We start from the raw sequence: 23,406 nt of genomic DNA, 5'->3' as shown, positions 1-23,406 counted from the left end.
AACACGGTGGGACCCCGTGGGGTACATTGAGGTTTCCGAGGACGCTGCGTGACGTCCGTGGGAGCTCACGGCCCGCCGCAGGTGCCACACCGACCGGCAGCGCCCGGGGGTCCGCGAGGCATCCGGGAGCTGGGGGGTCCCGCCGGGGCTCCCCCGCCCCGCCCCGGCCGCGTCCAGCCTTTCTGGCCCCTCCGCCGCCCCGTCCCGCCGGGTCGCTTAGTCCCGCCCCGGCCCGGCGCTGATTGGCCCGCGCGCGGCGCCCCGCGCTGCCATTGGCCGGCCGGCGGGCGGGGGGCGCGGTTGCCGTAGCGACGGCGGGAGCGGCCCCGGCCCGGCCCGGCCCCGGCGGGACCAGCCCGGCAGCGGCGGCGGCGGCGGCAGCGCGGCCCGGCCTGGCCCCGGCCCCGGCGGCGGCTCGGTAAGGCAGGCGCGGCGGGGTGGGGGGTGGCGGCCGCCCCGAGCTCGGAGAGGGCGGCCGCTCGGGCCGGGGCCGGTGGGGCCGGGCCCCTCGAGCTCCGCCCGGGGCTGCGGCTGCCGATACCGCCGGCGCGCTCGGTGTCGGCCCGTGGAGATAAAGGCGGAGGTTGTGGAGCTTGGCCCGGAGCCGCCGGGGGTGGGGCAGGGCGGGGCCCCGAGCTCCGGGTGGGGCTCGGCTTCCCGGGCAGCCTGGGACCACTGCCCCGTGCCCCGGGGAGGGTGCCCGGGACCCCTAGGCAGCTCCCTGTGCTCTCGAACCCTGTCCGGTACCCCGGGGAGGCTGCCCGGGACCCTGGGCCCCCTTCCCATTTCCTCCTAGGACCACTGCCCGGTCTCCGGGGACCACTGTCTGGTTCCCCTGGTCCAGGGGCCACCACAAGTTCCTCACGGCCGTGACGGGGCTCTGAGCGTGTCCTGGGAGGGAGTTTACGGCCCCAGTGTGCTCGGTGTGCTGGCAGAGCCCCGCACCCCACACTCACTGGACATTCCAGCTGCCATTCCCATCCCCGGAGTCACCAATTCCAAGAACCGGCGGCTCTGGGTGTTCCTGACCAAGCGCCTCTGGTTCCTTTTCTGTCCCCAAGGCCGCCAGCATTCACCATGAACTTCGAAGGGCTCAACCCCTCCCTGGCCGAGTTTGCGCCGCCCCTGCACCCGGCGCTGGACCCCGTCCTGGACCCCCACCTCAACCCCAGCCTGGTGGAGCTGGACCCCGAGGGGGTGTCCCTGGAGGGCATCCCGGTGCCAGAGTCGGTGCACCTGATGGAGGGCATGTACAGCGAGCTCCACACGGCCGTGTCCGAGGTCGGGGTGCCCGTCTCTGTGTCCCACTTCGACCTGCACGAGGAGATGCTGTGGGTCGGGAACCACGGGGTACGTGGGGAGGTCACTGGGGGAAACCTGGGGGGCAGGGGATTTGGTGGAGTCGTGGAATGGTTTGGGTTGGGAGGGAGCAGAAGGATCATCCAGTTCCATCCCCACGTGGGGTGGGCTGTGACATCCCTGCCCCCCTGTGTTTAGGGCCACGCCACCTCCTTCTTCGGCCCCACGCTGGAGCGATATTCCTCCTTCCAAGTGAACAGCAGCGACGACATCCGCCAGATCCAGAGCCTGGAGAATGGCGTCCTCTTCCTCACCAAAACCAACCTCAAGTACATGTCGCGGGGTGGCCTCATCATTTTTGACTACCTGTGAGTCTTCCCCCCGCTGCCCCTGTGCTGGGAGGGTGGTCTCAGCCCCTCTGCCCCCCTGCCACCCCTTCCCTGTTGCCTCCTGGAGCGGGGCAGGAGCGTGAGGGTGTCCCGTCCTCTCCCGCAGCATGGATGAGTCCGAGGACATGCACAGCCTCCTGCTGACAGACAGCAGCACCCTGCTGGTGGCTGGGCTGCAGAACCACGTCCTCGAGATCGACCTCAACACCGTCCAGGAGACGCAGAAGGTATGGCTGGGCCGGGGATTGCTCCCTGGAGCTTTGCTCCGGGGTTCATCCCTGCTCATCCCGCTTCCCGCCTCCCTCCCAGTATACCGTGGAGGTCCCCGGCATCACCATCATGAGGCAATCGAACCGCTTCTTCTTCTGCGGGCACACCTCAGGGAAGGTAATGCCAGCCCTGTCTGATGTGCCAGGGTCCCCTGGAGTTGGGGTCCAGCTCTTCCCACAGCTCCAGGAGCTCCGGAGCACTGGCACCCAGCGCCGTCCCCCCGCAGGTGTCCCTGCGTGACCTGCGCACGTTCGTGGTGGAGCACGAGTTCGACGCCTACTCCGGGAGCTTGTCCGACTTCGACGTCCACGGGAACCTCCTGGTGACCTGTGGCTTCTCCAGCCGGATGAACGGGCTGGCCTGCGACCGCTTCCTCAAGGTCTACGACCTGCGCATGATGCGGGCGACCACCCCCCTGCAGGTCCACATCGACCCCTTCTTCCTGCGCTTCATCCCCACCTACACATCCCGCCTGGCCATCATCTCCCAGACAGGTGCGTGAAGCTGCGGCCCTGGGCTGGAGGATCCTTCTGAGTCCTTTCCAACTCAGGAGATTCCATCATTTTAGAGGTCAGGGAGTCTTTGGGCAGTGCTCTCAGGTGTTTGAATTTGGGGACTGGGAGGACTTTTGGGGTTTCCCTGTGCAGGGCCAGGAGCTAAACTTTGATCCTCACTGGTCTCTTCCACGGATATCCCATGGACATTCCACGATCCAAGGAGGGCTGGCCGAGCGCTGCTGCCACATTGTCCTTGCCCTTGCTCTCCCACAGGCCAGTGCCAGTTCTGCGAGCCCACCGGGCTGGCCAACCCCGCCGACATCTTCCACGTCAACACGGTGGGGCCCCTCATCATGACCTTCGACGTGTCCGCCAGCAAACAGGCGCTGGCCTTCGGGGACTCCGAGGGCTGCGTCCACCTCTGGGCCGACTCCCCCGAGGTCACCTTCAACGCCTACTCCCGGGAGACCGACTTCGCCCTGCCCTGCATGGTGGACACGCTGCCACACCTGGACTGGAACCAGGACCTGGTGCCGCTGTCGCTCATCCCGGTGCCGCTGACCAGCGACACGCTGCTCTCCGACTGGCCCGCCGCCAACTCCGCCCCGGCACCGCGGTAATTCCTGGCCTCTCCCAGGGAAAACAGCCTCTCCTCCCTCCTCACCTGCCCGGGGAAGTGCCCAGTGAGTTCCTGGCAGTGGACGGGAACGGCCGAGGGGCAGCGGCTGGGCAGGTGTGAGGACGGTGGGAGACTGGGAGACAGTCAGACCTCAGTCTTGCTGATGAGGAGATCCCAGTGGGATCCCAGCTCCGTTCTACCTGTGTGGAAACCCTTGTTTTCCCTCTGCCTGTCCCTGACCCACCTGTGCTCAGCACTGCCACCCTGCCCCAGCATAACCCAGGGGGTCTGTTGGGTTGGAAAATGAACCTGGGGAAGGACTGGAGAGGGGGAGCACTCGGGACCACCCTCAGGATGAGTCCCTGAGCACACCCAGGAGGCCTCTGGGTGGGTCAGAGATGCTGCTCTGAGTCGGGGGGTGTTTGCAGGCGAGCCCCCCCCGTAGATCCCGAGATTTTGCGAACCATGAAGAAAGTGGGATTCATCGGCTACGCCCCAAACCCCAGGACCAAGCTCCGCAACCAGGTACCCGCTCTCAGCAGGGGATTCTGGGGGTCTGTGGTGGTGATTCCAGCACTGGAGCTCTGCAGGTTGGAGGAGGGTGGAGCTCACCGCATGCTGAGCGATCTCCAAAGTTTCAGGGACAGGGATGAGAGGTGGAATTCCCGTGGGATGTTGTAGGTGTTTAGTTTGGAGGTGTCAGCTTCTCTTAAGCAGAGCCAGCCTGGAAGTTTTCCTAGTTCCATCCCTCCCTGGCTCTGTGGCAGGGAAGGTTTGAGCTGTCAGGCTGGGAGGTTCATGGCACGTCCCTCACCCTTGGGAAAACACTGCCCATGGTGCCTCTGTAGTTTCCCACAGTGACAAATCCCTGTGAGAAGGAAGGTGTGGAGGCCTCGTGCAGGTCCAGGGAGGGCCCCACTCCATTCTGGTGTATCCCTTTGCTCATTCAGGGAGGCAGGAAAGCCCAGGAGTTGCTTGTGTCAGTACATGGGGCTTCTCTCCACCTCAGGGTTCAGCTGCTCATCCCCTCTCTCCCTGCCCCAGATTCCTTACCGGTTAAAGGAGTCGGACAACGAGTTTGACAACTTCAGCCAAGTGCCCGAGTCCCCGATCGGGCGGGAGGAGGAGCCACACCTCTACAGGGTGGCCAAGAAGTACAGGAAGGTGATGGCCTTGGGGGGCTGCTCTGGGGCTGGCTGGGCTGGCCGTGGCCAAGGACCCCCCTGAGTGCACCAGGCATCCTACAGGGGTCCTGCGGTGTGGGAAGGTGCTTGTTTAACACATCATGTCCCTGCTCAGGTCACGATCAAATACTCCAAGCTGGGGCTGGAGGACTTTGACTTCAAGCATTACAACAAGACGCTGTTTGCAGGGCTGGAGCCCCACATTCCCAATGCATACTGCAACTGTATGATCCAGGTGGGAGCTTCCCCAGCCCTTCCCAGACCACCATGGCCCAGGGACCCCCCTGACTGCTCGGTTTTCTGCCAGGTGCTGTATTTCCTGGAGCCTGTCCGCTGCCTGGTCCAGAACCACCTCTGCCAGAAGGAATTCTGCCTGGGCTGTGAGCTGGGCTTGCTCTTCCATATGCTGGACCTGTCCCGAGGAGATCCCTGCCAGGTCCGTGGTGGGCTGGGCTGCCTGGGAGGGTCACAGGGATTGCAGAGGAGCAGGAGCCGGGTGGTGTCGGTGTCAGGCTCTGTGGAAACTCCTGTCACTTGACACTCTTGCCCCATCCCCAGGGAAGCAACTTCCTGCGGGCTTTCCGCACGATCCCGGAGGCCTCGGCGCTGGGGCTCATCCTGGCTGACTCGGATGAAGCCACGGGGAAGGTGAACCTGGGGCGGCTGATTCAGAGCTGGAACCGTTTCATCCTCACTCAGCTGCACCAGGAAACCCAGGAGCAGGAGGGGCCGCAGGCGTACCGGGGAGCTGGCACCAGGTGAGGCCCTGGGACAGAGGACACCAGCTCTGCAAACCCGAGGGCCGGTTCCCCAGGGGCTGCTGGAATTTGGGAGCTGGCTCTGTGCAGCCCAAGATGTGGGTCCCCATAGGGATCTCTGGGATCCTGCTGACCCCAGTGCTGCGTTTTTCCAGCAGCTTTGGGTCCTCAGGGGACTCTGTCATCGGGCAGCTCTTCAGCTGTGAGATGGAGAACTGCAGCATGTGCCGCTGTGGGAAGGAGACGGTCCGGGTGTCCTCCACGCTGCTCTTCACCCTCTCCTACCCCGAGAGCACCGGTAACGGCAGGGCCAGGCATGGGGGACAGGGTGGGCTTTGCTATCCATGGCTTTTCCAGGTGAAACACACCTGCAGTGAGGAGCTGCCAGGCTGTGGCAGCCCCAGGTCTAGGGTTGGGTTTCCAACCAGCTGAGCTTTTGGCTACAGAAAGACAGATTTGGGGGTTGACCTTCTGGCTGGTGGTTGTGAGGAAAACCCCAGAGGTTTGGCTGAGCTAAGTCGGTCAAGGTTCTGTGTGTTGGAAGGTGACATTACTGTCCTTTCTCCCTTCAGAAAAACCAGTCAAGGATTATGAGTTTGCCCAAATTTTAAAGCGAAGCATCTGCTTGGAGCAGAACACACAGGCCTGGTGTGAGAACTGCGAGAAGTACCAGCCCACGGTGAGCCCAGGAGGGGCACGAGGGGCTGCAGGAGGTGGGCACGAGGGGGGCAGTTTCTCCATTAGTCACCGGGGAACCTCCTGAGTGGATGCCAGAGATTCGGTTCCTGGCCCGGCTGGCAGCCGATGTGCCGTGGGGTATTTCCGGGGCTGTGTGAATTCATCTCACAGGGCTGAATCCTCCCGGGGCAGGGGGCGGAGAGAAACCCCCTGGGAGCTGAGGGAGCAGCCTGCTCCTTGCCTCAGTTGTCCTGGGAGTACCCCCAGCTACTGAGAATGCAGCCAGGGAGGGGAGGAAGCCAAGCAAAGAAAGGCACTGGTGGAGGGCAGAGTGTTCCAATCCCAATCTGAGCCTCTCCAGGCTCCCAGTGCTGCCCCTCTTCCATCTCCTGCTCCCTCCCCAGGTGCAGACCCGGAACATCCGCTGCCTGCCGGACGTGCTGGTCATTAACTGTGAGGTGAACAGCTCCAAGGAGGCAGATTTCTGGAAGACACAGGCTGAGGTGGGGGAGACGCTTTGGGGCTTGTATCTCCCAGCTCACGGGGGTTGCGGTGCCCAGCCCTGCCGAGGTTTTCACCCTGGTCTCGCCGTCTCTGGCCTCTTGCTCCAGCTGAGCGGTGTTCACAGAGGATGTGGCGGTGTTTGGTCATGCCTGTAGCGTGATCTGTACGCTTGGAGTCGGAAAAGATGGGATCTCCTGTTGTGACAGAGCTGGTGTGACTGCAGGAGTCACTGCCATTCCCCCAGTCCCCTGGGACCTGCCAGCTCCCTGGAGCACATGGGACCTTGGGTTTCCCTCACTGTCACTTTCCCTGTCACCAACTTTAACATCCTTGTCTTTTCCCTGCTCCTGGCCTGGCTGTCACCCACGTGTCCCCAGGGCTGGCCTGTCACCACGTGCTGACACTTGCCTGTGTTTCGTTGCCAGTATTCCTTCCAGAAAGCCATGATGAAGAGAGGAGGCTTTGACCTCACCAAGGGAAAGGAGATCTCTCTTGGAGAGTGGTAGGTGACTGTTCAGGAGGAGTTGATGAGTGGTGGCTCTGAGCAGTGACACCTCCTGGGTGGTTCTCTGGGCCATTTCTCATCTAATAATGATAACTTGATAACCTGCTTGTCTGTAGCTCCTTGGGGGCTCTGAACTGGAACAGTCTCTCTTCTGCTCTGAGGCTGCACCACATCCCCTTCACACACCTTTGTGACCCACCTGGTCATCCCTTTTCGAGCCCCCCATCCTCGTTCCCCTTTTCTGACAGAAGCCCCAAACCCACGCTGGCCTTTGGTGGCTGATGTTGGCTGAGCACCTCTGCCATGGTCCTGCTCCAGGCAGCTCCCACAGCTGGGGAGTGGGTGGGTGGGGATCCTGCCCGGAAGAAGTTGGCCAGGATGACATCTCATGTCTCCCTGTGCCTCAGCTTTCCACGATTCTCTGTGCAGGAAGGATCTGGGGAACCCTGACACGGGGCATTCGTACGCTTCCGTGGAGGAACTGAAGAACATTTGGATCCCTCATGCCATCAAGATGAGGCTGACCAAGAGCAAAGAGCTTGACGTGAGCAACTGGAGCGAGACAGATGAGGTAAAGGCTGACGGGCTTGTCGTGGGGCTCTGTGGTCGTGTCACATAGGGCTGTGGCAGCAGAGCTGCCTCACAACCACTTTCTGCTGAGCCCGTGTGGCCGAGAGATGACGAGGATCTCTCCCGAGTCATCTCGGGGGAGCAAGGAAACCTTGGGGCTGGCGGTGACAGCGCATTCAAGCGCTGAGGTTTGGGTTGGAGGGAACTCAGTCACTTCCTCGGGCCGGTTCCTCCCACAGCTGAGCCCCACAGATGACCCTGAGTCCGTGTACATCTACGACCTCATGGCCACCGTCGTCCACATCCTGGATTCCCGCACGGGGGGCAGCCTGGTGGGGCACATCAAAGTGGGAGAGACCTACCACCAGCGGAAGGAGGTGAGACCCTGCGGGACCCCCACGACTGCATCGCCCGCTGGCTCCCTGGAGCCATCCCGAGGGCTCCTGCTGCCCACAGGGTCGGTCGTTACTGGCCCCATTCCGGGGTCTCTCAGTCAAGTGTCGTGGGTTTGGCTGAACGTGCCAGGCAACCCTGAACAGCAAAGGGAGCTGCTTGGGCCCCTCACGGGGAGGGAAGGGCTGAAGAAACCCTCTTCCCACACACCCTCAGGCTGGTTCCTCCTGGCCACGGGCACAGTGCCAGCTTGTCCTTGTACTTCCAGGTAAGGGCAGGGACGTCATCTCCCTTCCCAAGGAAAGGGCTGGTCTGGGCAGTCCTGTTGTCTGCTGGAGATGCCCAAGCCAGGAGTTCCCAGAGTGTGTCAAGGCTCCATCCCTGTCTCTTATCTCTTGCATCTCCCTGGAGTTTTGGTCAGGAGCTGGGCAGAGCCCGGAGCCCGTCCAGCCCGTACACTTCACGTACGCTGTCACCACCCAGGGCAGCAGGGATTTCCCCACGGTGTCCCAGGAAGGGCGGGGGTTCCCACATGGCATTGTCACACCCCTCTTTCCCTGGTAACTGGGCAAAGGAGTCATTGCACTCTGCTGGGGGGGCCCTCATGGCCCTCATGCCTCTCCCCACAGGGAGTCACACACCAGCAGTGGTACCTCTTCAACGACTTCCTCATCGAGCCCGTGGACAAGGTGAGTTCCGAGGTGACACCGTGGCTTCGGGGACCCTGTGCAGGCCCCGGGGCTGCCCCGCACTGTCCCCTTCCCTGCAGTGCGAGGCCGTGCAGTTCGACATGAGCTGGAAGGTGCCGGCCATCCTCTACTACGCCCGGAGGAACCTCAACGCCAAGTACAACCTCGTCAGTGAGTGGCTGCGGCGGGGGCGGCCACGGGGCCGGCGCCGCTGGCTCCCCGCTCAGATCCTTCCCCTTTCCCTGCAGTCAAGAACCCCATCGAGGCCAGCGTGCTGCTGGCAGAGGCCTCGCTGGCTCGCAAGCAGCGCAAGTGCCACGCCACCTTCATCCCCCTGATGCTGAGCGAGATGCCGCAGGCGGGAGACCTGGTGGGGCTGGACGCGGAGTTCGTCACGCTGAACGAGGTCGGGGGTCCCTGGGGCGGGGGCTGGGGGGGGCTGGGGGGGGGTTGGGTGCAAGGGCAGCCCCTCAGGGGCTGGATGAGAAGTGGCTGAGGGGGTGCTTGGTCTGTTCGGCGAGGGGAGGCTCGTCAGGGTCTGCAGCTTCCTTGTGAGGGGCAGTGCAGGGGCAGGCACTGATCTCTTCTCTGTGGTCACCAGTGCCAGGACCTGTGGGAACAGCCTGAAGTTGTGTCAGGGCAGGGTTAGGTTGCATCTCAGGAAAAGGTTCTTCCCACAGTGGGCACTGAACAGGGCAGTGGGCACAGCCCCAAGGCTGCCAGAGCTCCAGGAGCGTTTGGATGATCCTCTGGGGCACAGGGGGTGACTCTGGGGGATGGTCCTGTGCAGGGCCAGGAACTGGGCTCAGTGATCCTTGTGGGTCCTTCCCACTCAGGATATTCTGCGATGCTGGGGCTGGGGACGGGGGGTCATCACCTCCCCTGTCTCCTGTCTCAGGAGGAGGCCGAGCTGCGCAGCGATGGCACCAAATCCACCATCAAGCCCAGCCAGATGTCGGTGGCCCGGATCACCTGCGTGCGTGGGCAGGGCCCCAACGAGGGGGTCCCCTTCATTGATGACTACATCTCCACCCAGGAGCAGGTATGGGGCACCCCCCTGGCCTCACGCAGCTCCCTAGAGCCCCAGGGAGGACGGGCACCCACTGTACTGCTGACAGGTCACCTCAGCTGCACACCTGTGCTCTCCATGGTGACCTCACCCAGACACCTGGGTGCTCCCCATGGACACCTGGGTACCCTGTGGTCTCTTGGGGCTGTTGACCCTCTCCATGCAGGGGCACCTGCAATGACAGCCCCCCGCCCAGGATGCTGGCAGGTGAACTGGGGAGGGGGTTGAACCCCTCAGCCCTCCCAGCCCCCCTCCACGGGCCCTGGTCTCTGCAGGTGGTGGATTACCTGACCCAGTACTCCGGGATCAAGCCAGGAGACCTGGACGCCAAGATCTCCTCCAAGCACTTGACCACCCTCAAATCCACTTACCTGAAGCTGCGCTTCCTCATCGATGTCGGCGTCAAGTTCGTGGGCCACGGGCTGCAGAAGGACTTCCGTGTCATCAACCTGATGGTGACAGTGCTGAGCCCCCTCCCTGCCCCGGGGTCCGGGCAGGAGCCATGCCAGACCCTCCCCCACGGCAGCCCCCCTGCCCTGGCAGCAGGACCCTCTCTGTTCTCCAGGTGCCCAAGGACCAGGTGATCGACACCGTGTACCTGTTCCACATCCCAAGGAAGAGGATGATCTCCCTGCGCTTCCTGGCCTGGTACTTCCTGGGTCAGTGGCCAAACTCCTGGATCCGGGAGGGGCGGGAGCAGGGGCACAACCTCCCCCCGGGGGTCCCTGCCAGGCCCCTCCCTGACCGAAGGGTCTCCCCCTAGACCTGAAGATCCAGGGAGAGACCCACGACAGCATCGAGGACGCGCGGACGGCGCTGCAGCTCTACCGCAAGTACCTGGAGCTGAGCCCGCAGGGCTCGGAGCCCGAGGAGTTCCGCAAGGTGCTCAAGGGGCTCTACGAGAAGGGCCGAAAGCTGGACTGGAAGGTGCCCGAGCCCGACAGCCAGAGCAGCCCCAAGCGTAAGGTGCCCCCATTCCCCCTCCCTGCGCCCCCTCCCCGCACCCCCTGACCCCTCTCTGTCCCCGCAGATGGGGCCGTGTTTCCCCCCGTGCTTGCCCTGTGACCGGAGCCCCTGTGAGGAGCAGCCTCGGGACAGGTGGATAAATACTCGTGGAACTGGAACCAGCAGCGGGGTCGGGGCTGTGCCCGACCCTGCCCGACCCCCCCGGGCCTCCCCCGGGGCCCGGCGCCCCGGGACTCACTTTCCCTGCCGGTACCGGGAATCCATCCCCGCGCCCCCATCCCTCGCCCGCCGGCCCGGGCGCCCTCATAAAGCACCTCGGACACCCGCGCTGCGAGTCCTCCTTGGCTCCGGGGATCGGCACCGGCCACGGGGGGCGGGGGAGCGGGGGTTGGCACCGGGACACGGCAGGAAGGACCTGGGCTCAGACCGGGACCCGAGGACACGGGGGGCTGGGACAGGGCACGGAGGAACCAGACCGAGACCGGGGCAGGGCAGGAACGGCTGGGACCAGAGCTGGGAGCAGGGCCCGGGCGCAGAGGAGCCCGGGCTGGCACCGGGGACACGGCAGGACACACCGGGACCGGGGGACCGAGCTCAGACTGGGGTACGGCAGGGAGGACGGGGCTCTCCCCGGTGCCGGCGGGACGGACGGGAGGACGGGACTCCATCGGTCCCCGGTCCCGGCGGGACGGACGAGGCTCCACCGGCACCGGCGGGACGGGGGTTGGGGGCGGTCCGTGGGCGGGGTCAGCGCAAGCCCCGCCCCCTCGGGGCCGAGCGCCACGCGGCCGGGCCCTGGCAGCGGCGGGCCCTCGGTGCCCGGCCCGGGCTGCCCGCGGCGCCGCCTGCGCTCGGGACGGCCCCGCCACCGCCCGGGCCGCCTCCCCACCCGGTGCGATCTGCTCTACCGCCCGCTCCGGCTCTGCCGCCTCCGCTCCGAGCGGCCGTGCCCCGCGGCGGGGCGGGCCGGGGGCGCCGCCGGGACCGGCTGCGCCGCGGGCAGCCCCGGAGCGGCCGGTCGGGGCGGGGGGAAGGAGCGGGACGGGAGAGCGGCGGGTACGGGGGGCTCGGGCGGGCCCGGGGCTCGGGACGGGGGGCTCGACCGGACGCGGGGCTCGGCCCGGGGGCGAAGGGGCTCTGTAGGGAGCTGTGGGGGTGATCCCGGAGGGGAGTGGGCTCCCTGGAACTCGGCCCTATAGAGGGTCTGGGGTCTGTTCTATAGGGGAGGGGGCTCTGTAGGGGGGTCTGGGCTTGGCCCAGAGGAGAGGGGCCTCTGTAGAGGCCCTGGGGCAGCCCTATAGGGGAAGGGGTTCATTAGGGGCCCTGGGGTCAACCCTATAGGGGAGGGGACTCTGTAGGGGCCCTGGGGTCAGCCCTATAGGGGAAGGGGTTCATTAGGGGCCCTGGGGTCAACCCTATAGGGGAGGGGACTCTGTAGGGGCCCTGGGGTCAGCCCTATAGGGGAGGGGATTCTGTAGGGGCTCTGGGCTCAGCCCTATAGGGGAAGGGGTTCCTTAGGGGCCCTGGGGTCAGCCCTATAGGGGAGGGGTCCCTGTGCTGTCCAGCGGCACAGGAAGACCCTGCAGAGGACGGGGTTTAAGGGCTCAGGGGGGGAACGAAGCCCTGCGGTGCCCGGGGCTCTGCGGAGAACGGGGGTCCCGGGGGGACTCGGTGTAGGGACACCGGTGCCACTGGCGCTGGAGCTGCCCCTGCCCGCAGGTCGCCCGCAGCGGATCCGCGAGGATGAGGGGCTGGATCCCGGCCGTGCTCTGCCTGACCGTGGCCTTGGCATCACTGGTGCCCGCGGCTGGAGCCCGCCGGAGCCAGGACCTGCACTGCGGAGGTGGGGGGACAGCAGGGAATGGGGGGGGACAAGGGCAGACTGGGGGTCAGGGAGGGACAGGATGGGACACAGCTGGACAGGGGAACGGGAGGTGATGGGAATCAGGGCCGGGGGGCCACTGGGACCTGTTCATCCTGTGGCCGCATTCCCCCTGCTTGGGGACGGGCCCAGGGTCTCCCTGCAGACCCCTCCTTGCCCACCCCTCCCAGTCTGCACCAGTCCCACCAGTCCCTCCCAGCGGCTCCGTGTGTTTCTGAGCCGGGACCGCCCCTGTGCCCCCCTCAGCGTGCCGGGCCCTGGTGGATGAGCTGGAGTGGGAGATCTCCCAGGTGGACCCCAGGAAAACCATCCAGATGGGCTCGTTCCGCATCAACCCCGACGGCAGCCAGTCGGTGGTGGAGGTGAGGAGGCGTCCCCGGCGCTCCCGCTCCCCCGGCCCGCCCCGGCCCCGCTGACCCTGCCCGGCGGCCGCAGGTGCCGTACGCGCGCTCGGAGGCGCATCTGACCGAGCTGCTGGAGCGGGTGTGCGAGAGGATGAAGGAGTACGGGGAGAAGACGGACCCAGCCACGCACAGGAAGAGCTACGTGCGGGTGATCTCCCACGACGGCACCAAGATGGACCTCTCCGGGGTCAAGTTCGACGGGGACGTGACGTCCAGCCTGAAGTTCGCGGTGCGTGGGTGGGGCCCTCGTGGCATCCGCTGGGAGAGGGGTTCCCTGGGGCTCTGTCCGTGTCACTGGTCCCCCTGGGCTCCCTGGGGCTCTGTCGGGGTCACCGGGTGTGCCGTGACCGCCGTGATTGCCGTTGCAGTGCGAGAGCATCGCGGAGGAATACGAGGATGAGCTCATCGAGTTTCTCTCCCACGAGGCTGAAAACGTCAAGGATCGGCTCTGCAGCAAGAGGACGGGTGAGCCGGGGGTCCTGGGGGTCCCAGGGGGGTCTCTGCTGTTCTGGGGGTCTTGACTGCTCTGTCAGTGTTGGCAGAAGAGGAGCTTCAGGTTCTTCCCAAAATCCTGGTGCTGAGGTGCCGGTGCCCAGACCCTGCTGCTGCTGGTGCTGCTGGAGTTTTTTTTGGGTGCTGGGGCCAAGCCAGGGCAGCTACTCTGCGGCTCCGTAGCCTCTCCTGGCACAGCCCATGGCACCGTCTCCCCTCCCAGGGGCTATTTCCAGCTCACAAACACCTGGGTCAGGGCACACCGTGACCTTCGGGCCTTTCCAGTGCTGGACGTGGCACCCGGAGCTGGGGCAGGGTGGGTCCCTTTGTACCTGGCACAGGCACGAGGGAAATGCTCCTTTCCGGAGCGTCCCGAGGGTCTTTCCAGCTGCTCCTGTGGCTCATCCTGTGTCCAGGGGCTGGGGTGGGGAGGGGCCAGGCCGGCAGCACTGCCCAAACGTCCGAGTTTGTCATTAACCACAGGACAGAGCCAGGGAAGGGCAGGTGGCCCCGGCTCAGGTCACGGCTGGGATGGGTGCTGGGGCAGGAAGGGACGGGAAGGGTTGTGGCACAGTGGGGTGTCCCGCAGGGCTCTGGTGCATCCTGAGGATTCCGTGGGTCTCTCCCCACGTCCTGGGGCTCCCCCAGGTCCTGCCGTGCCCTGAGTGTGGCCTGTTGTCCCCGCAGACCTGTGTGACCACGCGCTCCACATCCCGCACGACGAGCTGTGATGCCCCCGCTGCCTCCGGGTGACGCTGCCCGGTGGCCTCACCAGGGCCGGGACAGTGCCAGGATCCACCGGGATGCCCCCACGTGCCTCAGCCCCGCCGGGACAGACGGACCTGCTGGGGGAATCGGCGGCACCGGAGCTGCCTCGCCGTGTCCCGAGCTCCTGTGCTATTTATTCCCCAGGATGGCTGTGGAGCGAGGCCGTGTCCTCACTGCTGCCAGGACATTTTCAGGGACATTCCTGCCCCGCTGCTGGGGGACACGGGGGGGACACCAGGGCTCAGCCCCCCCTGGGGCGGGGGGTTTGGGGACCCCCATCCCTCCTGCAGGCAATAAAGGGGCCACGGGCCCACCTGAGGGTCTCGCTCTGCTGTGTGTGGTGCGGGGACATCGGTGGCACCTCAGTGTCCCCACATGTCCCAGGTGACTCAAGCTCCCTCGTGGTCAGCGTCCACCTGCTGTGGCTCAGCCTTGGGGTGGGGACGTTCCCCAGGTGACACTGGTCAGCCCCTGGTTTTGTGTCACCCTTTGCCACCTCATGTCACCCGTTGCACCGGGGCCACATAGGGTAGTGCTGGCCACATGCCATGCCCTGACGTCACTGCTGAGCAAGGCCATGCGACCTTTAGGCCTCTGTGGCCGGGTGTGGGATGACGTCACGGGCTGTGGTGACCTCATAGCACATGGCCTGGTGCACGGTGACGTCACGGGACTGCCCTGGCATGGCAGCGGAGCCACACCAGAGCACCGTGAGGATGACACGGTGCATGACGTCACGCGCTGTGGCCCGTGACGTCACGGCAGAGGGGGCGGGCAGCGCCTCACCCCACCCCTGGTCCTGAATCAGGCGAACGCGTCGGCCACCTATAGCCCGCGACCCCCGCCGCCTCATTTGCGTGTCTCCGCCCCGCGGGGCGGGGCGCAGCCAATGGTGAGCGGCTCTGCCCCGGGGAAGGCGGGGCTATGCTAATGACCAGCGCCGCGCCGCGCCCCGCCCGCGCGCTGAGGACCCCCGGCCGCCGCCGCCGCCGCCGCCGCTCCGGCCCCGCTCCCGCCCCGCTCCCGCTCCCGCTCCCGGTCCCGCTCCGTCCCTCCCGGAGCCGCCATGACGCTCCTCGCCGCCGGCAGCCGGGCGGCCGCGCGCCTCCGCGGGCCCAAGGTGAGCGCGCCCGGCCCGGCCTCGCCGCGCCTTAAAGGGGCGACGCCGCGGGGGGGGGGGGGGGGGGGGGGGGGGGGGGGGGGGGGGGGAGGATGGAGGGGGGGGTCCGGTTCTTAAAGGGGCGACACGGGGGGCGCTGCCCTAAAGGGGCCGCGCGGGGGCAGCGGGTTGGGGAGACGGGACCGGTGGGCGCGGGGCCGCAGCGGCAGCACGTGGTGGGCACCGGCACCGGCTCGGCCGGGAGCGCCCGCGCCGCGGCCTTGTCGGAGCCGGGGGGGAATCGGGCGCCCGGACGGCTCTTCGGGGGCTCCGCCGCTGCTGCAGCCCCGTCGGGGTTCCCCGCCCTGGGACAGCCCCCACGGGGGGCTTCGGCCCCTCCGCTCCCCCGCTGTGCGGCTGCGCTGCAGCACCGGCCCCCGAGGGAGTCCCTCCCGGCGGCACCGGCAGCGGGAGTGGGGGGCGGGGACCCCCCTCTGCCGCCCCCCCCGCCCTTCCCCGGTGTCCTGGTGCCGTAGAGGACAACGGGGTCACCGCGAGGGGACCCCCGGGGGGGGACCGAGTGCCGGTACCGGGCTGGGGCTGTTTGCCTTGGCCGCGGCCCCGGCGTTTCATAACGGGCGCTGCGGTGTCTCTATCGACCGGGCGATATTTTGGGAGCGGGGGCACGGCCCGCCGTGTTATGATGCCCCACTTGGCCCCGGTCCCCGCCACCCCCGCAGGGGCCGAGGCTGGGCCCGGATCCCGACCCTGTTCCTTCCCTCGGCCTGGCCCCGCACCCTCGGGCCGGGGAGCCCCCGCACCCCCGACCACGGCGGGGACCCCCGGAGGGTCCCAGGGCCACCCCCCTGCCGGTGCCCGGTGTCACCGCCGGCACGCGTGACCTTGAGGCGGCGGCACCTCGGTGACAGCCGGGACGAGCCGCGGGGAGCCCCTCAGCGGGGTGGCACTGGGGTGGCACCGAGGGTGACACCGGGGGTGACACCGGGGGTGACACGGGGCCCCCGCGGCGGCGACAGCGGCCGCCTTGACCTTGGGCTTCCCGGAGCCGCCTCCATTGTTCCTCCTCCGGCATTTTCCCTTCCCGGAGCCGCCTGTTGCGGGAGGGACGCGGCCCCGTCACCCGCCACGGCCACACTTGGGGGTGTGGGGGTCCCCCCTGGGGGTCGGGGGGGCCCACACCGGGGGGATCGCTGCAGTGGCCCCCCCGCGCCCCCGGCGCGCCCTCCCCTCCCGGCAGGCAGTGGAAAAACCGAGTCATGTTCTGGCTCTGCCGCAGGCGCTGCCGCAGCTCCCCCCGGGAGGAGCGGGGTGTCCCCGTGGGTGTGACCCCCCCCCTCCCCGGCACGGCGACCCCCGGTGCCCCCCAGCCCCCGTTTGCCCCCGGCCCGCCGCGGGCAGGGCGCTGCCAGGCCCGGGGTGTTCCCGGGGTGTTCCCGGCCGGAGTCCCCGCGGTTCCCGCGGTTCCCACGCGTGGGTGAGGAACAAAGTTCGGATTCCCCTGCACAGGAAAACCGCGGCCTGGCCGGGCTGGGCTCTGGCTGTGCCAGGGCTGCCGTGTGCCAGGGCTGCCGTGCTCCCCGGGCTCCAGGAAGGGAATCACGGCCATTCCCTGGGCTGGGTCCGGGTCTGGGTCCGGGTCCGGGTCTGTGTCCGGCTGCTGGTGTGCGTGATGGGAACGTGGGGGGGGCTGCCCTGCCCGGCTCACCTGGCCCTGATCCTTCACCTGGCCCTGATCCCTCAGCCCGGCCTGATCCGTGTGGGCGAGGGAAGCGGCTCCAGGTCCTTGGGAGCCGGGATCTCGAGGGGTCATGGAGCTCCTGTCACAGAGGGGGCTGGGGGCTCCATGTGCAGCTGCACCCCCCACAATGGGGCAGCCGGGGGGCACAGGGGGCTCTGCCTGGGTAACATGGGGGGTCTCTGTTTCTGTTCTCCCACAGAACACACCGTGTGTCCTCTTGGCCGCCCGCCACGCCAGTGCTGCCACGGTAAGGGGGGACCTCGCTCTGTGAGCCCTTCTCCTGTCACCCACCTCTCCTGTCACCCCCTGTCCTGTGCTCAGCCCCCAGCCCACGACCCTCTCCCCTCTCCCCAGAACCTCAAAGATGTCCTGGCCACCATGATCCCCAAGGAGCAGGCGAAGATCAAGAGCTTCCGGCAGCAGCACGGCAGCACGACCATCGGGCAGATCACGGTGGACATGGTGGGTGGGGGGTCATGGTGGGTGGGGGGTCATGGTGGGGGGTGGGGGGTCATGGTGGGTGGGGGATCATGGTGGGGAGTGGGGGGGCGTGGGGTGGGGTGGGGTGGGGGGACGCCAGGCTGTGCCGCAGCCCCTCACCGTGACCTCCCGCCCCGTTGCAGGTTTATGGAGGGATGAGGGGCATGAAGGGACTGATCTACGAGACCTCAGTGCTGGATCCTGATGAGGTAGGACCCCGTCCCACCCCATCCCACCCCTCTCCCCGGCCCTGCTGGGCTGACACTCGCGCTGGGCTCCGCAGGGCATCCGCTTCCGCGGCTACAGCATCCCTGAGTGCCAGAAGAAGCTGCCCAAAGCTGCAGGGGGAGAGGAGCCACTGCCTGAGGGGCTTTTCTGGCTGTTGGTGACGGGAGAGATCCCCACCCAGGAGCAGGTAAGCAGGGGGCTGGCGGGGGTCTGGCAGCCCCCAGCCCCGTGGCTGAGCCCCCGTGACCCCCCCCTGCTCCGCAGGTGAGCTGGCTGTCCAAGGAGTGGGCCCGGCGTGCTGCTCTGCCCTCCCACGTGGTGACCATGCTGGACAACTTCCCCACCAACCTGCACCCCATGTCCCAGCTGAGCGCGGCCGTCACCGCCCTCAACAGCGAGAGCAAGTTCGCCCGCGCCTACGCCGAGGGCATCCACCGCGCCAAGTACTGGGAGGTACGGGGGGCCCCGGCGCGGGCCGTGAGGGGCAGGTTCAGGGGCGGGGGGCCGGGGGGGAGGGCAGCTGCCCCCTCTGACCCCGCCGGCGCCAGTTTGTGTACGAGGACGCCATGGACCTGATCGCGAAGCTGCCGTGCGTCGCCGCCAAGATCTACCGTAACCTGTACCGGGAGGGCAGCGGCATCGGGGCCATCGACCCCAACCTCGACTGGTCCCACAACTTCACCAACATGCTGGGCTACACCGACCCCCAGTTCATCGAGCTGATGCGGCTCTACCTCACCATCCACAGGTAGGGAACCAGCAGTGGCACCTGGAGCGGGGGGGGACCTGGCCCTGCTCCCAGCCCCGGGGCCAGGGACGGGACCGGCTCCCAGGACATGCCTGGGCTGCTCCAGGGGCGGCGCTGGGAACACAGCGTGGGGCCACTGGGGTAGGGCTGTGCAAGGCTGGGAACACTGTGGCCCACCCAAAATTCCTTGGAGGGTATTTGGTGGGGCTGGAGGAGTCCTGATGCCCCCCTTGCCCTGCAGTGACCACGAGGGAGGGAACGTGAGTGCCCACACCAGTCACCTGGTCGGCAGCGCCTTGTCTGACCCCTACCTTGCCTTCGCCGCCGCCATGAACGGCCTGGCTGGGCCCCTGCACGGCCTCGCCAACCAGGTGGGCACCTCTCCCCGTGCCACTGTCCCCCTCGCTGTCCATCTGCCTGTGCCCCACTGGCCTCACTTGGGCCGTTCCTGCAGGAGGTGCTGCTCTGGCTGACCGACCTTCAGAAGGAGCTGGGCAAGGACGTGTCGGACGAGAAACTGCGTGAATTCATCTGGAACACGCTCAACTCAGGCAGGGTGAGCCAGGGGGCTGAGCCGAGGGTCTGGGGGCCGTGCTGGGGGTCCAGGGGCTGTGCTGCGGGGCAGCTGCTGAGCTCTGACTCCCGTCCTTGCAGGTGGTGCCGGGGTATGGACACGCAGTGCTGCGGAAGACGGACCCCCGCTACACCTGCCAGCGGGAATTCGCCCTCAAGCACCTGCCCAAGGACCCCCTGTTCAAGCTTGTGGCTCAGCTCTACAAGATCGTGCCCAACGTGCTGCTGGAGCAGGGCAAGGCCAAGAACCCCTGGCCCAACGTGGATGCCCACAGCGGGGTCCTACTGCAGGTGAGCCTGGGGGTCCTGGGAGTTGTGTGTGTGTGTCTCTGCTGTTTGTTCCTGTCCCTTTCAGTCTGTGTCTCTGCCTGTCTGTTTGTCCCATTCCTCCCCGTTCCCTGTCCTGAGCATATGGAAGGCTCTTGGTTCCCCCCTCTCTGGCCTGACTCCCCTCTCCCCCCACAGTACTACGGGATGAAGGAGATGAATTACTACACGGTGCTGTTTGGGGTGTCCCGAGCCCTGGGTGTCCTCTCTCAGCTCATCTGGAGCCGGGCACTGGGATTCCCCCTGGAGCGGCCCAAATCCATGAGCACCAAGGGCCTCATGCAGCTCGTGGGCTACAAATCCGGGTAAAGAAGGGACGGGGACAGGGCCGCGGCTCGAGCTCTCCAGGGAATGTCGCGCTGCCGGGCCCGGCCCGGACGCCCTCGGCACTGAACCCCCCCCGGGCACCAGTGGGGGCTCCTTGGGGTGAGCGGAGCCCCCCCGGCTGCTCCCCCTCCCCTGCCCCACCACCTGGCTCTCCCCACCCCCACGAGGTGAGGGGGGTCTCCTGTGCCCCCACCCCACCCCAGCAGCACTCACTGCGCACACTGGGAGCCCCCCGACTCCCCACACACTGGGAGCCCCCTGGCTCCCCCACTGCTGGGCTGGGGGTGGTCCCGGTGAGGCCATTGGGGGGGCACAGCCCCCTCCCTGCCCCACCACACCCCTTCCCCCGAGAGGGTTCAGTCCAGACTCGTGTCCAGGCCCCCCCACAGGGACTTGATACACTCCTCCCCGGCCGCGCCCCCGTGTTTGTGTGACCCCCCCCTCCTGTCTGAAGCCCCCGGGAGCCAGAGCTGGGACCCCCCCCAGCCCCCTCACAGCTCTCGGGCACTTCTGTACAAACAAGGACAAAATGCAAAATAAATGTTTTTATTAACAAACCCGGAACCTTCCCCCTCTCTCCCTCCCTCTGCAGGGCGTGGGGAGCGGGGTCAGGGGATGGTGCCCCCTCCCCACCTGGGGGTGCTCCAGGGTCAGTGGGGTGGCCCTTGTCCCCTCAGTGGGGGCAGCAGGAACTGGCCTGGTTTGGGTCTGGGGGGTCCCAGCTGCAGCCCCCGCTCCAGCTCCCCCCTCCCCTGTTGAATGAGGACCAGGAGGCTGCTCACCCTTGGAAAATGCTCTTTATTGGCCTGTAAAAGCCCTTCCTTGGGCAGCACGGCCAGGGCGGCCTCAGGGGGCTCAGAGAGCCCCTCACCCCCCCGGGTGGGCTCTGTGGTGGGGGGAGCCGGAGGCATCCCTGTCCTCCCACCGCAGGTGAGGAACGGTGAGCGGGGCCGGGGGGGCCGCGGTGGGGGCTATCCTGGGACCTTCCCAGTCCCAGTGGTGGGTGCTGGGGGTGGGGGTGGTGGGGGGTGGCAGCTCGAGCCGCCCCCTCCCCGCCCTGTGCGTGTGGCTTGTGCAAACTGTGCGACGTCGGGGGTCCCTCGGCCGTGAGCCGGGGGCTCAGGGGGCTCCTCCCTGCGCCGGCTCCTTCCCTTTTTTCCTGGGAGAGCTGGGAAGGAAATGGGGGGTCCTGGCGGCTCCGTGTGGGATCCGGCCGGGCCCCCCCACCCAGCAAACCCTTCCGGCCCAGGCACTGGGAGCTGTCCCCGCCGGGACCCTCCGGCCTGGCCGAGGAGTTAAAAGAACAAAAAAAAAAGGGTTAAAAAAAAAACCAAACCAAAAACAACGCCCAAGAACTAAAAACAAAACTTAACCCCCCCAAATCAGCTACAAGACCAGGGAGAGTCCAGCGCCAGGATGCAGCTCCCGGGGCCAGGGAGCTCACGGCAGCCCCCCCGGGGCCGGGGGGATGTTGAGGCAACGGCAGCAGAGACGCACTTGAATAAATATTTGGGGGGTGGGCACGGGGCAGGCCCAGCCCGGCACAGTCCGGGGGGGCCCGGCCCGGCCGCCCTCACGTCTGGTGGACCTCGTGGAACATGAGCTCCCGGGGAATGCGGGTCTCGGGCCCGAAGTTCTTGGCCGCGCGGCGCTCGAAGGCGGCCACCATCTGCTTGACCACCTCGTCGAAGAACACGGTGGCCAGCTGGGAGTGCAGCAGGGAGCGGAACTCGAAGGAGATCTGGGGAGGAGAGCAGGTGAGCCCCCGAGGAGCATCTGCCCCGCCCTCCCCTGGGGGGTCCCGGGTGGGGTCTCACCGAGAAGTCCACGGTGCTGGTGCGGGGGTAGCCGGGGATGCCGGGGCTGAAGCGCCAGTTGGTCTCCAGGTGGTTGAAGAGGCGCCCATCGGTGCAGACGGCCTGGGGAGGGGGAAGCACAGGCACTGGGATCGTGGAATCACTGAGAGTCCAAGCTGTGCCTGATCCCCACCCTGTCCCCCAGCCCAGAGCACTGAGTGCCATGTCCAGTCCTTCCCCGGACACCTCCAGGGGTGGGGACTCCACCACCTCCCTGGGCAGCCCCTGCCAAGGTCTGAGCACCCCTTCCACACAGAAATTCCTCCTCATGTCCAACCTGACCTTCCCCTGGCACAGCTTGAGGCCATTTCCTCTCCTCCTGTCCCTGTTCCCTGGGAGCAGAGCCCGACCCACCCCCGGCTCCCCGTTCCTGTCAGGGATTGCAGAGCCAGAAGGTCCCCCCTGAAACTCCTTTTCTCCAGGCTGAGCCCCCCCAGCTCCCTCAGCTCTCCAGCCCCTTCCCAGCTCCGTTCCCACCTCTGGACATGTTCCAGCCCCTCAGTGTCTCTCCTGTCGACTGGAGAGGCCTCAGCAGTGCAGAACTGGCACCCAAAGAACACGTCATGCCCTCACCTTGACCAGGTGTGGCCGGACCAGGGTGACGATGGACGTGTAGCGCTCCAGCACGGGCGGGAACCCCACCTCCAGCTGGGCCTTGACGTGCCCCGAGCGCCGCGACACCACCACCGACTTCTTGCACCAGGGCACGAAGTTCTTGTAGTCCTCCACGTTGGCCACCACGTCGTACATCTCCTGCATCGAGTACCTGGGGGGCACAAAGGGTGTCGGGGCCGGTGTGGGGGGCCGTGCCCGGCACCCCCCCCAGGATTCCCCCACATACCCGATGATGCGGCGCTCCGAGTACTCCTTGCGCTTGTTGGTGAGGCTCAGGAAGGTCCTGCTGGGCGGGCAACGTGGCTCCCAGGGCGGGGGGCCCGGCCTGGCCAGGCGGGAGAGCCGGAGGCCGCACAGGGCGGCGTGTCTGGGGGACAGGGGGTGCTGGGACGGGGCCAGGGGAGCGGCCCCAGCACTGCCGTGGTGCTGGGCCCCTTCCCAGCCCCCTTCCACACCTTCCCAGGCCCCTTCCCGGATGGGAATCACCCCCGGGGGGTTCAGTCCCAGCACTGATCCCGGACCAACTCTTAGCAGCAGGAGGAGGAGGAAGGCCAGGAAACTCGAGCTCAGGGACACCTAATCCCGGGCTTGGAGCAGGGACAACTGGCCAGTGCCCTCCCCAGTGCCCCCCCGGGACCTTCTCCTCCTCCTCTGGCCCGGTCTCATCCCTTCGGGGCCGTTCCGGGGGGGCAGCAAGGGGAGGCAGAGCCCGTGGGGAGAAGATGTCCCTTGTCCCCCGTCCCATCACTGCGGGGAGGGGGTTCCACCCCGGTGGTGTTCCCCGGTCGTGCTGCCCTGGGGGTCCCCGAGGAGGTCGGTCCCGGCCCCCCCCAGCTCTGCCGGTGCTGCCACACCGAGCCCCGGGCAGGGAGGCCCCGGCCCAGCGTGTCCCCACCCCGTGTCCCCACCCCGTGTCCCCACTCCGCTGTCCCCGCGCAGAGGTCACTGTCCCCCCCCGGGGGCCGCGGGGCTGTCCCCGCGCTGGCGGGACCGCGATGCCGCTCGGGACCCCCCGGGGTCAGCGGTACCGGCCCGGTGCCCGCCTCTCCCCGCCCAGGGGCCTCTGACGGGCACCGGGGGCGGCGGCGCCGTGGGACCCTCGGGACCCCCCGTGTCCCCACGGTGCCCGCGTGTGCCCCCCGCCCCGCGGGGCCCGGGAGTGCAGGCAAGCCCCCAAGAGACTCCGCACCACGATCGTTTCCCCCGGGCCCCGCCTCGGTTCCCCCGGGGCCGGTGTGACCTCCGGGCCCCGCCTGCCTCGCCGCCGCCGCTCACCTGCAGGGCGGGGCCGCCCCGGCCCGCAGGCGCTGCCGCGCCCCGAGCTGGAGGGCGCCGCGGAGCCGCCGGGCCGCCATGAGCGGGCCGGGACCGGGACCGGGACCGGGACCGGGCCGGGCCGGGGCCGCCGCCGTGACCTCTCACCCCGTGACGTCAGCGCGTCCCCATAGCGCCAGGTAC

The 23,406-nt window shown here is 67.4% G+C and overlaps 4 protein-coding genes across 6 annotated transcripts; 3 read left to right on the top strand and 1 right to left on the bottom strand.

Annotated features, from left to right (window-relative positions):
* The first annotated feature begins 400 nt into the window (after positions 1–400).
* PAN2 (poly(A) specific ribonuclease subunit PAN2) lies at positions 401–10,717 on the top strand. 3 transcript variants are annotated; one of them, XM_027908366.1, is made up of 26 exons: positions 401–418; positions 1,060–1,350; positions 1,498–1,667; positions 1,795–1,915; positions 1,998–2,075; positions 2,185–2,452; positions 2,729–3,071; positions 3,503–3,599; positions 4,119–4,238; positions 4,374–4,493; positions 4,566–4,694; positions 4,817–5,016; positions 5,172–5,314; positions 5,589–5,695; positions 6,099–6,197; positions 6,624–6,700; positions 7,133–7,274; positions 7,513–7,650; positions 8,296–8,355; positions 8,436–8,526; positions 8,604–8,761; positions 9,254–9,397; positions 9,700–9,879; positions 9,990–10,083; positions 10,188–10,385; positions 10,455–10,496. In XM_027908366.1, exons 2-26 carry the CDS (start codon positions 1,078–1,080, stop codon positions 10,487–10,489), a joined length of 3,585 nt encoding a protein of 1,194 aa, XP_027764167.1. In that variant the 5' UTR covers positions 401–418; positions 1,060–1,077; the 3' UTR covers positions 10,490–10,496. The 3 variants fall into 3 exon arrangements, with proteins under 3 accessions (XP_027764167.1, XP_027764168.1, XP_027764166.1); XM_027908367.1 differs by lacking the exon at positions 401–418 and having other exon boundaries at positions 1,078–1,350; positions 5,175–5,314; positions 10,455–10,717; XM_027908365.1 differs by lacking the exon at positions 401–418 and having other exon boundaries at positions 1,078–1,350; positions 10,455–10,717.
* Positions 10,718–11,400: 683 nt separating this feature from the next.
* CNPY2 (canopy FGF signaling regulator 2) lies at positions 11,401–13,952 on the top strand. Its single transcript, XM_027908374.1, has 6 exons — positions 11,401–11,446; positions 12,110–12,233; positions 12,519–12,634; positions 12,708–12,905; positions 13,045–13,141; positions 13,856–13,952. The coding sequence occupies exons 2-6, from the start codon at positions 12,134–12,136 to the stop codon at positions 13,897–13,899; spliced, it is 555 nt and encodes a 184-aa protein (XP_027764175.1). The 5' UTR covers positions 11,401–11,446; positions 12,110–12,133; the 3' UTR covers positions 13,900–13,952.
* Positions 13,953–14,985: 1,033 nt separating this feature from the next.
* Positions 14,986–20,034, top strand: CS (citrate synthase). Its single transcript, XM_027908362.1, has 11 exons — positions 14,986–15,056; positions 16,994–17,041; positions 17,149–17,256; positions 17,418–17,483; positions 17,558–17,689; positions 17,767–17,955; positions 18,051–18,250; positions 18,492–18,621; positions 18,705–18,806; positions 18,905–19,114; positions 19,289–20,034. Exons 1-11 carry the CDS (start codon positions 15,003–15,005, stop codon positions 19,457–19,459), a joined length of 1,410 nt encoding a protein of 469 aa, XP_027764163.1. The 5' UTR covers positions 14,986–15,002; the 3' UTR covers positions 19,460–20,034.
* Positions 20,035–20,927: 893 nt separating this feature from the next.
* Positions 20,928–23,338, bottom strand: COQ10A (coenzyme Q10A). The gene is made up of 5 exons (XM_027908364.1): positions 23,224–23,338; positions 22,175–22,315; positions 21,907–22,099; positions 21,295–21,396; positions 20,928–21,218 (listed from the first exon to the last, which is right to left on the bottom strand). The coding sequence occupies exons 1-5, from the start codon at positions 23,301–23,303 to the stop codon at positions 21,051–21,053; spliced, it is 684 nt and encodes a 227-aa protein (XP_027764165.1). The 5' UTR covers positions 23,304–23,338; the 3' UTR covers positions 20,928–21,050.
* Between the last annotated feature and the right edge of the window lie 68 nt (positions 23,339–23,406).

The sequence above is a fragment of the Empidonax traillii genome, unplaced genomic scaffold, assembly GCF_003031625.1.
Source record: "Empidonax traillii isolate 1590-97213 ecotype Southwest subspecies unplaced genomic scaffold, ASM303162v1 scaffold1684:size115527, whole genome shotgun sequence".
NCBI lineage: Eukaryota > Metazoa > Chordata > Aves > Passeriformes > Tyrannidae > Empidonax > Empidonax traillii.
This window is presented reverse-complemented; position numbering and strand designations above follow the sequence as displayed.